This window comes from Mustela putorius, unplaced genomic scaffold (genome assembly GCF_011764305.1).
Source record: "Mustela putorius furo isolate JIRA1106 unplaced genomic scaffold, ASM1176430v1.1 tig00003834_pilon_pilon_pilon, whole genome shotgun sequence".
NCBI lineage: Eukaryota > Metazoa > Chordata > Mammalia > Carnivora > Mustelidae > Mustela > Mustela putorius.
Window position 1 is genome coordinate 92,663,799 of NW_025421987.1, and position 16,342 is coordinate 92,680,140.

Sequence of the window (16,342 nt, forward strand, 5' to 3'; positions counted from 1 at the left end):
CCATGCACTGCCAGCTGTCAGCTCTTCCCAGACTTCTGTTTGTGTCTACTATCTTCAAAAGCTGGTCTATGAGGTCTCCATGAGGTCAGAAACTGTCTTTTTTCATTTTTAATCCCAATAGCAAGTAATGTGCGTGGCACAGATAAATGGATAAATAATTCATCCAAAAACCTATTATTTGTATACATGTATTATTTGTTTACATTATTAATAATAACCAGTGTGGTTGTACTGGGCTGATTTTCTAGGAATAGTCTTGCTGACTCTTTTAAGCTATATGTTTTCTTCATGGGAATCCCACCCATGATCCTTTATTCTAACATTCCTCAAGAATCAGCAAAATAGGGGCGCCTGGGTGGCTCAGTGGGTTAAGCCTCTGTCTTCGGCTCAGGTCATGATCTCAGGGTCCTGGGATCAAGCCCCGCATTGGGCTCTCTGCTCAGTAGGGAGCCTGCCTCCTCCTCTCTCTCTGCCTGCCTCTCTGACTACTTTTGATCTCTCTCTGTCAAATAAATAAAATCTTTAAAAAAAAATCAGCAAAATACACATTTATTTCTATCTTCAATAACAAGGTACAAGAGAACCTTGTCTACATAACCTGAGGAAACTGGACTTCACTTTAGGCCAGATAATGGAAACAAATTAGTAAAATTCTGACTTAAAAAAGGCAGTAGATTAACCAAACAATGTCACTACTCTTCAATTTTTAGAGTGTGATAAAAGCAGTATGTCTTAAAAACAACCTTTTTGGGGCACCTGGGTGGCTCAGTGGGTTAAGCCTCTGCTTTTGGCTCAGGTCATGATCTCAGGGTCCTGGGATCAAGCCCCACATCAGGCTCTCTGCTCAGCAGGGAGCCTGCTTCCCCCCCCTCTCAGCCTGCCTCTCTGCCTACTTATGATCTCTGTCTGTCAAATAAATAAATAAAATTTAAACACACACACACACACACACACACACACACAACTATCATTTTGAACCATACACCACAGTTGCATGGCATTCTGGTGTCTCCAACCAGAGAAAAATAAGAAGAATAAGCGAGCATAAATTAGGCAAGATAAAGAAAAAACTCCTGATGGCAGCAAGGTCAGCAGTCTCAAGAGAAGGGAAGAGTAGAACCAATTCTAGACATATCATAGCTCATGTCAAAGGAGGAAGAAGGGAATGACAGGGGGAGGAAAGAATATGGCACTATGAGTAAGACAGGTAGCAGTTTCCAACATCAAGCAGGGATCCTGTCATGTATCAGGAGTGTTCCTATGGTGTGAAGGACACCAGAAGCTGCATCTAGTTCCCTAGAACCAAGCTAACATGGTAATGGGGAGTTTGAGATACGAATCCAGCCCCATTCAGGAACAGAGGAAGTAGTGAGCTTAAGGGTCAAATAGTAACCACAAAAGCAATGCTCTTGTTATTGAGAACTGATTTTATGCTTGGTTCCTTATATATATTTTCCTTCCTTGTTCCATTAACTTAAAAGAGATGTGGTACAAATGAAGAGGCAAAGACACAGAGATAGATCTGGCCCAAGGCAAAAGCATTAACAAGTTGCTATGCCTTATAATCTTTCTACCATACCACTGAGCTTCCCAGATAAGCAAGACAATTATTCGAGGTGAGGTAAAGAGGGGAAAAAAAAGGAAGTTGTAACCCCATGCTTCCTTAAGCTGTTGGGTTTGGAAGTCAATGGAAGGCACACTGGAGCAGAGGGCTCTTTCTCATACCCACCTGATAGCACGCAGGAACTCCGAGAGATTCCCTAAATCAGCTCTCGTGGGCCCCGGGCTTGGGGGAGACTGAGCCTACGGAGATCAGGCTTCCTAAAGGTTAATGAAATGTACACATTTCATATGAGTGTGCACAGCTGAGCTAATTTTTCAGCAACAATGGAAGGTTAACTGACTTACCAGACTAGAGCAAAATAAGCCTTAGACGTTCAGAAGGGGTTAAACTCACAGACTAAGAAGATAGTCTACCACTTCCTAGCTCTGGGATCCCGGCTGGATACTTTAAGTCACTAAACCTGGTTTTTCCACTCCCTAAAATTGGAATAACAATAGTGTCTGACTCACTGTATTGTTACTAGGATTAAGTGAGTCAATATATGTAAAACACAGCACTTGGTACAGAGCAAAAGCTACATAAGCATTATTTCAAAAGACAGTAATCTCTTCGAATGTTCTATCTTCCTTTTGTTGTTGTTGTTGGAGAGAGAGAGAGAGAGAGAGAGAGCAGCATTGGCGCACCCAAGCAAGCATGGGCCTGCACAGGGGTGAGGGAGGGCCAGAGAGAGAATTCCAAGCAATCTCTAGAGCATGGAGACTAACCCGATGCTTGATCACAGGACCCTGAGATCATGATCCAAGCTGAAACAAAGAGCCAGACCCTTAACCCACTGAGCCACCCAGGCACCCCTCTTCAAATGTCCTTTTAATGACTCATGTGAATAAAGCATAAAACCAAGAATAGAGAGATTTGCTTGAGTTCAGTCTGAGTAGATCTGTTTAAAAGTTTATCACTAGGCTCAAATACCTAGTGGTCCTTTGTTTTATTTAAAAACAAACTTAAATATTAGTGAAAAATTTAAAAATGGGGAATAGATCCTTTCAAAATCCAATTATCATTACCCAAATATTGCCATTTCTTGCATATTAATATCTACTCTTTGTCCATGGACATATAAATTTCACATTAATATAATCGGTACATAGAACCACATCACTGGTTTTTGTAAGTACCATCATGTCATGAGTATTTCTGATCATAGCTCATGTTCATCAACACATTCCTGTTAAACACTCCAACCTCATCATTATATTTCATTCTTTGTGCAATAAAGAAATTTAGCTTATTAACCATGAAACTCTTAGACTTTGGATCACTTTCATCTGAAAGCAAAACTGTATCTTCTATCTAGAATGACCAGTAGCCAATCAAATATCAGAAGAGATAGTTATTGGTTTTTAAATTGTTTGAAGATTGAAGGACTAAATGCAATTATTTTTGAATAATATATTACTGCTGATTGAGAGCTAAAAGAAAATCAAATCTCCTTCTCTTATGTCACTAAAACACTCAGCACTTAGACACTTGGATCCCTTGCATTATTCTTTTAGTCTTTACTTTTTTTTTAGTGGTGAGGTGCAGTTAGGTTGGGAGAAAGGAGAAAGCCATAGCTACCAAATCAACTTCACATATGACTGATGTATAAATAAACTAATCTTAATTGTAAAGAAGACACATGTGAGGTTAAAAAAAAAGTTATAAAACCATAATGTACAATCTGCTGAGCAAACATGTCACTCAGCCAAAGAAATAGGAGAGACCAAGGCACCAACCATAAATCCTTAAACAGAATTTAATCCACTGTAGTCCCTACATAAATACCTCACAAATGCTGGTTCCGACAATCCCAGAGATTAAATGAATCTTGCCTCTACTCCATTCATACTTCACAGATGAAGAAACAAGACCAGAGAAAGAAGTAACCAGTTCAAACTCATCATGATTTGGGGTGGGAAACAGGACTCAAGTCCAAATCTTCAGACTCCCCAGCCAGGGTCTTTGCCACAAAGCCCCCTCAGCCCTCACATGTCAGACATACCCGGGGCTATATTTGGCCATGATCATGTAATCTACAAATGCCAGGCACATAGCAATTTCTCTTCCTCATCTTAGTCCTTTCTGACTTGGAACCAAGTTAATTACTTAGCTCAGTTACAGACCCAGTAATGTTAGTCACACAACTCACAGTATCCCAAAACTAGCTCAATCCTACAGCGGGTCCTTAAAAATTAATGTGGTAGTTATGACCACCACGTTTTATTTTTCATAGACTTCAAGTCTAAAAAGGATGAAGTAAAGGAAGATTATATACTAGCTGAAAAAGCAGTTTCTTTTTTAAAAAGTAGAAATCAATAGGCAAATAGAGTTAAAAAAAAAAAAAAAAAAAGGCGGCTTAGGACACTGAGCTCCAGAGACAAGAAGGAAGAGATTGTTCTCTCAATCTCTCAAGAGATTGTCCGACCACTGAATACAGGGACTAGAACCTGAATCCAGGTTTTCTAGCATCTAGTTTAATACTAGTGTTGTTGTTGTTTTAAACAAAGTCTTTACTTTTTTGTTTCAAGTTTGTATTTAAATTCCAGTCAGCTAACATATAGTGCAATATTAGTTTCAGGAGTAGAATTTCCTGATTCATCACTTACATACAATACCCAGTACTTAAACCACAAATGCACACCTTAATCCCCAGCAGCCATTTAGCCCACCCCCCGCCTCCCTCCCCTCCTGTTTGGTTGTCTCCCTTGCCTCAATATTATTGAGGGTTTGCTTTATTTGCATCATCACTTTGCTTTTTACGATGATGCTGATGCAAAGCCTACTGGGAAAAAGTACTCAGGACATCTCATTTTACATCATTGGTAGACTTGCAAATAAAGTGTGATTTACATGGCAACCTTTTTCTTGACATATAGCAAATATTCTCCTTTAAATCCAAGAAGAGAAAAAGAAGTAAATCAAATTCAATTTTAAATAGTACTAGAAATGTTAAAAATATTTTGAAATGAAAGTGCTTTAGGAGAAAACTGCATAAGTAATCTAATTTTAAACTTAGCAGATTTTAACAATTAGAATAATTATGTCACTTTTTTTTGGAAGTCAGAAACATATCTAGGTTTTTGGTTTCCAAAAAGTTGAAAAGGAATGTCCCAGTTCACCTAGTGTTAAGCTCTGCTCAACCTATTTGCATGTTATCAGTATTTGCGGATTAAAGGAAAGTCTGATTGTTCTACATGGGTGATAACGGTAGGAATGAATGGGGTAGGGAGAGATGGACACATTATCCGCAGATTGGCATTGCTGCTTCCTCCTGCCTCCTAGCTAAGGGAATCTTTGATATGTTTAGTTATTTTCTGAATGGCCTCTGAAAGCTTCTGGGTGTGGTGTGGTGTTATGTTGTGTTGTGTCGTGTTGTGTTGTGTTTTTACAGTCGAGTGCCTTTGGGCTGCTTCTCAGGCTATTGGCAGTCCAGAAACAGGAGAGAAACAAAAATCTAACCACTGAATAGCAGCTTCCTTCCCTTCTTTTGCAGAGTTTAAAGACCACTTTCAATCTGTGCTCTCTGAATCAGTGCTTGGGGAGGGGGGGTCTTTTGGCTAAAAAGCCAATATATGTTTTGAAAAAAAGAAAAATGGTCTGTGGAGGAGCAACAGGTGTCCTTTGGGACTTCTTCCAAGGTGCCATCAGGTTCATCATGCCAATAAAATACCACCAGGGGGAGGAAGTCCCACATTCCCAAAGACAAGGAGACAGAGACTGTTTCAAAAAGTAAATGGAGAGGGGTGCCTGGGTGGCTCAGTGGCTTAAAGCCTCTGCTCAGGTCATGATCCCAGGTCCTGGGATTGAGCCCCACATCGGGCTCTCCGCTCAGTGGGGAGCCTGCTTCCCTTCCTCTCTCTCTCTGCCTGCCTCTCTGCCTACTTGTGATCTCTGTCAAATAAATAAATAAAATCTTTAAAAGAAAAAAAAAAGTAAATGGAGAGAAGAGCCAACTAAAATTAGAACTATAGGCAGAGATCCTGGGGGGGGGGGGAAGAAAAGAAAAAACATCCACCATGTTCTGAATGCAAGGATGCTAATGAGGAGATGAAGACAAAGATATTGGGGGAAACGATGTGTCTTCTTAGCCTCAGACACTTACCATCTACTGACCTGTCTATTTGCTATCCCAAGCCTGTAGTACAGGAATTAGGTCTCTTGTCTACACGTCACTCTCTTAACACTATAGATAATAATACTCAAGATCCAGGCAGTAGGAGTCCTTAGTGTTCCTGATAAAGGATTCAGGTGCATGTTATGGTTTCATAATCCCCTGTGGCTCATCTATTGACTCATAATGGAAAGTGAATACCTTAATCATCTAAGGTGCTTTGTAAATACCCCAGTCCCGTGTCCCATGCATTCTCAATGACTCTGATGTGTACCTCTGATGGAGAATGCTATTAATCATCTGATTTCACGTGGTCAGTGTCTGAAACCCATTCAAGGTGTAATACTGGACCTAATGCATCTCCATCCCCAAACCCACACGATGTTATGTAACTGCCTCACGACTAAGTCCTAGCAAAACAGAGACAAATGCAGATGTCTGAGAAATTACTACAGAAATACCGAATATGCACAAAAGGAATGGAGATGATTTGTTGAGCATCTTTATGGCATACAGAGTTGGCGAAGGACCAGTTGTTCCCCTCCAGGATCTCAGTTCTCATGAAAAGACAAACAGCTAATAGTACCAAAAGACAATAATTCTAGGGAACTCTACCTGCTTTACTGCTATAAGCTTTATCTCATAATCATGATAGTATGGTATGGGGCTTGGGGTGGCTACAATAATTCTTATTTTATTTTATTATTTCTTTTATTTTATTATTTATATTATATTATGTTAGTATATATTATATTATTTATTTTATGTACTTATTATTTATTTTATTATTAATTAATTCTTATTTTACAGAGAAACAAAAATAAGATGAGTTGCCTAAGTCACTTAGTCTTTCTGAGCCTCTGTTTTTTATCTCTAAAATGAAGTTAAAATGCCTGACCACAGGGTTTGAAGGGCAATGATATATATTAAAAGCCCTCTGAAAGATACAAAGTATCTCGTGAATGTTATTTATGACTGCTAGTATGTAACAAGTCAGAAAATCCAATATACCACAATTGGCCACTTAATGGGTACAGAACACCATGCCTAATAGGGTCAGTACATCAGAAGCTTAAAGGCAATAACAAGACAGAGATAAGGAGATGACACTCCTGACCACCTCTAGACTCATTCCCAATGCTAACAAGCCTCATGATAAGCACCTAAGTCAGACAATAGGTTACTAGCAAGGGGGCTGGTCGGTCAGTACCACTTTTAGAATACTTAGCTTGAGTTCAAATGTTTTCCCCACACAACAACTTTGTGTCGATAAACCAAAGGAGGAACAAAAGGTAGGCACTGTTGCTGTGAAATGTGAAAAGCCTCTACAGAAGCCACAATCACTGGAAGACTTTATTCCAACCATTAGAACTCTGAAAAATGAATGAGGAAAAAACACACCATGTTGGAAATCAACAACTCTTGGGCCTGTCCATGTACCCCAAGACTGGAAGCTTCTAGAAAGCAAACCAATACACTATTTCTTTCCCCTCCCCTGCATTTAACAATGTGCTTGGAACAATGCAGCAGCTAAATAAATATTTTGAATTGAATGAAATGAACTCCCTTGAATATTGAAGAATCAGGAGACTCAGAGAGGGAAAATGATTTGTCCAAGGTTACATATTAGAACCGGGTAGGAACACGGATCTCCTAAGCCCAATGCCTATTCTAGATGCTTTTCACTGCCTTAAAGTTTTGCTTATCCCACCACAATGGCTCAGAATTTTGGATTCTTTTCTAACCACAAAATAGCTTTTCTTAAAATCACTTCCCCTCTCTGCTAAACTAGTTACTTCATATATATTTCCTTTCTCTCCTGCAGAGTGGACCACCCTGGTTTCTAAGAAATGACTGTTCTATGCCTTAAATAAACCAGCCCCTGGTTCGACTCTAATGATTGGTGTGAAACCCAGAACAGAGGTGAATCTTCACTGGGAATACATGCGCAGTTCTCTACAGAGAAAGCAGGTCACGTTACTGAGTTCTGTGGTCTGGAATTAAACCGGTGTTTTTGGTAACCAAACATCCTTCACCTTTTCCAATGTACCATCTCCTGGATGCATGAACACGGCCTGGTAAACTAAGTAAGACCATTCAATTCAACACATGTAACCTATAGTAAACAAAAACATTTTGTCTGAAGCCGGCAGCTGGGTAGCTGCAGGAATGTTAGGTTCAAATGATGCCCACAGGAAGGTTAATCTATTAGTGGAGACTTGAGAGGGAGATCTTTAAGACCGGAAATTGCATCTTCATGTTCTTTTACAGTCTCAGGAGTAAGCACACTGAGAATATACCAGGTGCTCAATAAATATTAATTAAGTAAAGAACACAAAAACTGCAATGCTGATTGTAGGAAATGTCTTACATGGGGGACAAAAAGGTACTTAGGTCATATAAAGTATGCCAACAAAATACTAATTAGGTGTGGGAGGTCAGAGAAGATTTTATGGAGCAAGGGGTACATAAAATGAATCTCAAAAGAGTTGAACAGGGACATATAATCATGGGAAGAGGCTAAGGCTATATTCCCTGTAAGACATACCTTGATTTAAGCAGTCTAACATCATACTAATCTGGGTTAATACCAAGGAGGTGGTTAGAAGCTCAGATTGAACCTATAGAATAAGTGTTTAAAGATAATCAGGGGTTGAAAACAAATGGCTTGAGGAAAAGCAAGAGGGTATTTAAAAATGAGTCCATTTTCTGATCTAACTATGAAGCAAGGAATTTCTTATCATCTCATCTCCATTTTTCCAAAACCAACCAAAGACCTTGAACATAATCACATATTCAGGAGCTTCCGTATTGATTCGAGGATATCACATCCTCTAGACTGATCTGGCAGTCTCAGATACAGTCAGTTCCCTAAGATCTAGACCAGTGCTGCTTAAATTTTAATGTGCATGTGAACAACCAGCAGATTTTCCTGAAAGACCTACTGGATTCAGTAAGTCTAGGGTAGGGCCTGAGTTTCTGCATCCCAGATGATGTTAATACTACTTGACTATGGGCTACACCTTGAGCAGCAAGGGCCTAGGCCAGTGGTTGAGTCTGACCACCCATTAGCATCACCTGGGGAGCTTTTTAAAAATACCTACACTAAGGTCCCACTCCAGAACCAATTAAATTAGAATGTCTAGAAGGGTTCCCTAAGCATCTTTATGCTTTCAGTGCTCCACAGGTGTTTCTAATATGCCAGCCTGAGGTTGAGAATCTAGCTTAACAAAGAAAAGATGTGGTGCAGGCAGAAAAGGAAAAAAAAAACGTAGAAGAGAGAGAGCGGGACAAAGAACCGCTTTCCTGACACTTAATCAATGCATCCCAAACTTAATCTGCATGTACATTACCTGGGGATGTTGTTAAAAATCAGATTCTGACTCAATAAGCCTGTAGTAAAGATCCAGATTTTGTGGTTCTAAAAAGACCAGTTTTCAAATCACATTTTGGTTATCAAAAGTCTAAATGAGTGGCTCCCAAACAATGCCACACCTGGCACCTTAAAACAAACAAACAAACAAACAAACAAACACCTGTGTTTCTCTCACCTCAACATTCTGATGTCACTGGGATGGCTTTGGCAGGGCATAAGGATGTTTAAGAAGCATGCCAGGGAATACTAATGCACAGTGAAGTCTGTGAACCAGTACAAGGCACAAATTCTGTCAAAGTTGGTCAGACTGTGCACCAACCCAAATCTTTGAGGTGATATTAATTACCATGTACATAAAAATCTCTAAAATTAAATCTTGATTGATTGTTCAGTCTATTGATTCATTTTCCTCTCTTCTTTACCCTAGATGATAGGAAGTGATGCAAAGTACTAAGTAAGGGGGCAAACATTTTTTATCTTATTTATAAATGACATGTTCTGCTTGAGACTCTGGACAAGTGTTCTAAGAAACGTTTTTCAAATGTTGGAGGTAACAGGAAGGATGTCAAAGGCTGGCAATGAGATTTAAAGTTAAGTGGGCCATTTAATTCTTTTATAAAATGGAGAACTCTTGAACCTTCAACTGAGTCATGCAATAACACTATTTGAATCTGTGTTAGAGTTTCCAGTAGAAAAAAAAAATTTTTAATGTACTTACATTTGAGAATGTCTTCCTAGAATTAAACTGAAATCTGCTGGGGGAAGAAGTCTGCACATGACAGCATAAAGTATGAAAGACACACAGATTAGAATAAAATATGGATACACTCCTCTTACTATACTCTTTCTCTTTCTTCTCGAATAAAAATTTCAAGTTAGCTACCATTGTTAGCTGTGCCTTTTGCATCAACTGAGAAAGTGAGGACAATGTTTAAGTAATTAGCCATTCTTAATATGATCACTACCTGGCTAATTCAGTGTTATAAGGGAGTCTAAGAACTAAATGTATAACTACTTGCAATGTGTCTTTTACCTGATCCAGGTACTTACACTACCTCTGCAAAATGACCACAATATTGGCTTGGGGCAAATTCTTCATTGCCTTTGGGTCGGTGCTGTGAATCACGCCTGTATCACTGCACTCTGGATTGGCATAGAACTTCTGGCCTGATTCTTCTTAGATATATTTTTTTCTCCATTCCAAATTCCCAAGACTAGCAGTACTTAATAGCTAGAACACTACTGTTATCGATCCGAGATATAAACCACCTGGAAATTTGAGTGACAGGTATCATATTTTATGGGCAAAGAAGGGAAATTTTAAAAAAAAGTATCACCAAGAGATAAATCCTCTTTATATCATGGATCAAGAATTAGTGTATAAATCGGAGGCAAAAGTGTTACTAAGAACCCTTGCCAAATAACCAAATAGCAGGTGTCATCTGAGTACAAAAAACTGCTTTAGAGTAAAATGATACTTTCTCTGTTGTTAACTTATGTGCCAGAAATACTTAATCAACTAGGATATTACAGACCTCTATGAGTTAAAACTGGCTTCTCCATTAAAAATGGATTACAGAAGAGAGTTAATAAATATATGCCTTGTGTATATGGAGACATGGATCCTCTCATGTATGTACATCACTGTCGATCATAGAAATGCCCATCAGCAAATCATAAGAATAATTTGTCTACTTTGAAAATTGCCAACCAGTCTAAATCCATGTCAATTTAGTTCTCTTCACACTGTAAGTCCTCACCTAGGTTCAAATACTTAAGCCTTCTAATGAAATACTTAAAATACTTTCTTGAACACATACCTGCTATCATTCAACACTTCATTTTTATTAATCAGCTCAGAAATAGGTAACCCACCACCACTCCCTGATTCTGAGCACATTACCACGATGACTGACATGCCCAGTTTAAAAATAAAACCTTGTTTCAAATATAGCTTCTCGAGTTCTGGGTAATGAATATAGTTTCATAAAAGTTGACATCATTTCTTCTGATTTCACCAGAATTAAATACATCCAATGTTCCTACTGGATATCTGACCACATCATTCAAGGTTCTTGCAACCTGGTGGGTGTTTTAAGGGGGAGGAAGAAGAGGAGGAGGAAGAAGAAACCTGCATAGATGGAGTTAAACCCAAAGGATCGCCAACCTTACAATTCACAAAAATTACATTCTGTTTATGTGTGTTAAATATGCCATCACAAGTTGATTTTTACAGTTCATTTACCAGTTCGTATGCGTGTAGTATACAGATTTGCTTACGAGGAGAATATTAATGTATACATGTCCAGAACTAGTAAATGCATCATGCATGGGAGCCAAGCAGTACTGATACACTGTTCTCCTTAGAGGTCAGTTCTAACGCACACTGTTTCAAATAGACCCAATTTCTCTGCTGATATATATTCAAAATGCAGTAGGATGTGGTCATACACACCCAGAAATACCATCTTTATGGGGTGGGGGTGGAGAAATCCAAACATTTTTTATAGCAATGCATTATTGGATATCAGATACGAACATGCCTGTCAGCAATCCTAAAGCAAATGAAATATCTGTATTCGAGCCCATCCATTCTATAGGAAAGAAACTGCTTTACCAACATCTCTCTCCTCCCCCACCATCTAAAGACTCTCCCCCCACCCACCCAAAAAGAAAAAAAAAAAAAAAAAAACTCATCACACTTCACTACGCAACTGATGGAGTATTAAACACTGTCTTCCAAGCGGTGGGAGTTAAAAAGAAGTCGCCTTCCTGCCACACTCCCCGGGTGCTGCAACGGACATAGCATCTCCTCCTATCGACCTAGTATGATGCTCTCTCCCCAAGCACTGCAGTCCCCTCGCTGAGGACTGCCCTGGCCACACGCACATGCAGCGGGAAGTCCCCCGATGGGGACAACCACATACCTTTGCTCTCCATTTCGGTCCCTTTCGAGTGCTGGAAGTTCAATGGAAGTTGGCCGGAAGATGTGGGCCCGCTTCAGATTCCCAGAGCTGGGAAGCCAATCTGATGATTTCGCCCGTACTTCCTTCCTTCCCCCTCAGGCTTCCTGAAAGATGGGATTTCTTAAACCTTGAAGCTGCAATCCGCCACCAAAGGACACTTAGCAGCAGCAGCAGCAGATTGCCTTTACTGGGGCTAGGTTGCGACGCGCATCTGGTATTGAAATGCATGCACGATGCCCGCTCTTTTTTTTTTTTTTTTTTTTTTTTACCTGGGTCTGGAAGCTGCGAGCAAGAGCTGTCCTCCGAGCGTGGTGCTGCAGGTGTAGTGACAGATCATCCCACTTTGCTCTCTGGATGTACAGCAGATTTGCATGGGCGCTGGCACGCATGCGCAGGGCCTCCCACCTCCCCTTTTCGCCGCCTCCCGTTCCCCCGCCCCCTCCGCCTCTCTCCCCAATACGGTCCTCAGTTATCCCAGTTGAAGAGCTGTAGCATTCGGTCACAGGGAAGCGCTGCTAAAAATAAACGCCGGACCGGATTTTCCTTTGCAAACTAGAAAATGGATTGGATTGGGATTGTGCATCAATCCCAAACGATTTTCCAGGATGGATTATGGAAGCCTTACAAGAGGCTAGGGTTTCTGAGCTGGGTTTGGTTTTATTCAGAAGCAGAAGGGGGAGAAGAGGAGGAGATTTATGAATCCTATTCAGTGGTCTCAATTTGGGGTTCTCAGTTGCTGCAGTAACTTTCCAGGTGTATGTTTCCCCTTCCTCTACCCACTTACCCGACTTTATATTTCTCTTTACATTCCCCTGTTTGTTTTGTTTTGTTTTGTTTTGTTTTATTTGGGGGGGGATGAGGTGGGAGTCATCCTGGACCTATTAAAGGTTAATATTCTCCCGCTTCTCTGCTACTCAGATTCAGAGTTTGCTGGCTTCCATGAGATCTCTTTGGCCTCCCCTCAAAACTGTTCCAAGAGGCTTCAGCGCTTCTAAAGTTCTCCCAACAAAGCCCCTGAAGACATTGTGAGGTGTTCTTTTTAGCTTCTTTTCAACAATCTACCAAGAAGCAAAGTCCCCTAATATGGGGAGTCACCTTATTGATAATATGTACTTTAAAACTATGCATGTAATCATCATCCAAATGCAGAGGAAGAGAGTGTTTTTCTTGTGTGAGGTTCTGAGGGAAGGTTGCAAAGCCAAAAATCCCTTGAAGTACTACTTTTCTATCAGAATATTTTAAAAATAGTATTTTAAACAATACTATATATTGTTTATCTGCAAAATGTTTAGTAGGGAAAAAATGTTTATTATCTTTTTCTTTCAGTAGTCCAAGTTATCCTGAGAGAAGACTCTCTCCTTCACAATAAGTCTTATTCTCAGGCATAAAAACAAACCTAAAACACTTTGTTATCTGGAATGGTTAAGGAGAGAGATGTGCGGATAAATCACACACTCCAGATTACACAAAGATCCCTCCACAGTTAAATTCTAGTCCCAATTTTCAATACCTTGAAATACAATAAAATATACTCCCAATAAGAAACCTGAGGTAGCCTATAATTCAGGCTTCTGGTGATTCAGACAGCATCCTGGGATTTTCCAATGCCTTAGGGCCATGATTACAAATATTAATCATGAGGGTTCAGCCAAACATGGACATTTATTAGTGGAGGACTCCTGCTGAACGTGAGAAAACCTGCCTGCGTTTAGCACTGGGGAGTTAAAACTTGAATGTGTGGCATTGCAGAGCCCACAACCTAGGGTCTACTAATATTTAGGCTTTTCTATTGCATGCCTAAGTAAATACATGGAAAAATCAGAAAACTCAGGGTTTCTTTAAAATTTGATAGTTTTAGGAAGTAGAGAAGAGTGATAGTAGAGTCAATTGTTCCTTAAGAACAATTACCTATTTCATTGGAATAAATAATTTCTGCTCCTAACACTGTACCCATTACATGTTCTTTCCCTCTCAAAAGTTTCAGGAAAGAAGATACCTTTAGAACCATCTAGACACATCCTTAATATTTACCACTTTACAAATGGAGAGGCAGGAAGAGTACTTGGCTTGGTAAGAGTGACATACTGAAGCTGATCCAGGCTCAGAACCCAAGGGTCCTGCCTAGCTGACCCTCTACTCCAGGATGATTTTTTTTTTAAGATTTTATTTATTTGACAGACAGAGATCACAAGTAGGCAGAAAGAGAGGGTAAGCAGGCTCCCTGCTGAGCAGAGAGCCCCATCCATGCAGGGTTTGATCCCAGGACCCCGGGCTTTAACCCACTGAGCCACCCAGGCGCCCCTCCAGGATGATTTTTGTATAGCCACCTCCCCATTATCTACAGTGAAAGGAAACAAGGAGAACCTCCTAGTTCATGAATTTTCATTATTTTTATTTATAGTTTTTAAAACCCAGATGTTTTATTAAATGGAAAATAAAATCTAATGCAAAATCTGTGGTCTGATTTGAGACCTTTTTATTATCTGAATCCAAACTACCTTAAAGGCTTCTCCAACCCTAACTCCTAGACAATATTTGCTGTTACCTTAAGCAAACTTCAAGATTTTACTTTTTTGTACCTTTACTTACATAGTCGTTCTTATAATATCTTCACCTCCTGACACCAATAACACAAATGGCTACATATGCAAATCTTACATTTTCCTCAAGATTATCTGAAAATGTTCTCTATTAAAAGTAACAGTGTTGCTGTATCTTTACCTGTCTTCAATCACTTATAATTATTTATATACACATCTCATTTCTCTTCCCCACCCTTACTAAAAAATAGGTTCCTGATTCATCTTGGTAGTATATAGTATCTTGAATACTGGAAACACTAATAAATGTTTGATGAATTAATAAGTAGTATACATGTTTCTGTGTATATGACATTGACTATGGGCATTATGATAACAAATAATGATGACAATAATATTGGACTAACATTATTAAAAGCTGCTTATGTACCAGACACTATTATAAGGATTCCAAATGTTTTAGTTAATGTTATCTTTGTAAAACTCCATGAGGTTAGTACTGTTATTATCTGTGTTTTAAAGATGAGCAACCAGAGTCACAGACAGGTTAAAGTATGAATAAAACATGATCTCTGCCCTACAGAAGCATAGAGCTTATTAAAGGTGATAGAAACATAAATGATTTTAAAAGATATGGTAAGGTATAAGGTAGAGATTATCACAGGTGTAGTGGGAGCACAGATGAGGTTGGACAGTTAGCCAGACCATAGCTTTTAAGAATAAGAGGCTAGATGCCTTCAAATACCTCATTGTAGAAAGAGAAAGAAAGAAAAGAAGAGAAATCCAACCCCTCTCCAAAACACAAAGTGAAAAAGGATTTAAGGACAGAAGTGCTTTCTGAAAGTGTTAATAAGAAATCATTTGACCTAGTTATAATGAAATTGTTTGATGATGAACTTGGAAGAGGGGAAATACACAACTAGCCTGACAACTTGTTATTTAAAAATGCCAAGAATTGGGTAGGACTAGATCCCTAATATTGGGGTTTCCCATTTCACCATCAAAAACTGTCCTAGTTCAGACGATACGTGGCCATATTACTTGTATTACACAACTGAATGAGAGTTAACACCACCAATATTGACATTCCAGCCTAATTCTGGTTAACCCATGTAATTGATTGGCTATGTATGCATATTCAGTTTCTCTAGCTTTGGTTCTTAGTAGAATGTACAGAAACAAAATAAATGATTGAGTTAATTAAAAACAATGTAGTACATTACAATTAACAATTAAAGAGCCTTGCTAATATGTCAGATCAATTACTGGTTAGCATAGATTTTCCCCCCCATATATTCACTATGTTCTTCCAGAGCGCTGAATATAAATTGAAAGGAATTTGTGGCCTTTTTTGTGCTTCATTATTTTCTTACTATTCGTCTTTTATAACTCATGATCTATTACAAAAACAGCTGGGGCACCTGGGTGGCTCAGTGGGTTAAAACCTCTGCCTTCGCCTCAGGGCATGATCCCAGACCCCCCCCCAATCAGGTCCTCTGCTCAGCAGGGAGCCTGCTTCCCACCCCCCCAACCCTCCCTGCCTCTCTGCCTACTTGTGATCTCCATCTGTCAAATAAATAAATAAATAATCTTAAAAACAACAACAAAAAAAAACAACTAACACCTGACCCTTTAGAACTCTTTTTGGTGACAATATTGAAGTCAACTCACCATTATAAATGAGTATTCACTGCAAATTGGTTACAGTCTCTATTGAGGGTATCAGTTCCAAACTGCCACCAGAGT

At 39.3% G+C, this 16,342-nt stretch overlaps 1 protein-coding gene across 1 annotated transcript in view; it reads right to left on the reverse strand.

Moving 5' to 3' along the window:
- FGF12 (fibroblast growth factor 12) overlaps window positions 1-12,458 on the reverse strand; it is a 561,802-nt gene extending 549,344 nt beyond the window's left edge. Inside the window, exons 1-2 of the mRNA XM_004745274.3 lie at window positions 12,326-12,458; window positions 12,018-12,160 (exon numbers count right to left, since the gene is read on the reverse strand). Of these exons, the coding sequence (XP_004745331.1) occupies window positions 12,018-12,030 (13 nt within the window). The 5' untranslated portion in view covers window positions 12,031-12,160; window positions 12,326-12,458. The remainder of the gene's footprint in view (window positions 1-12,017; window positions 12,161-12,325) is intronic.
- Between the last annotated feature and the right edge of the window lie 3,884 nt (window positions 12,459-16,342).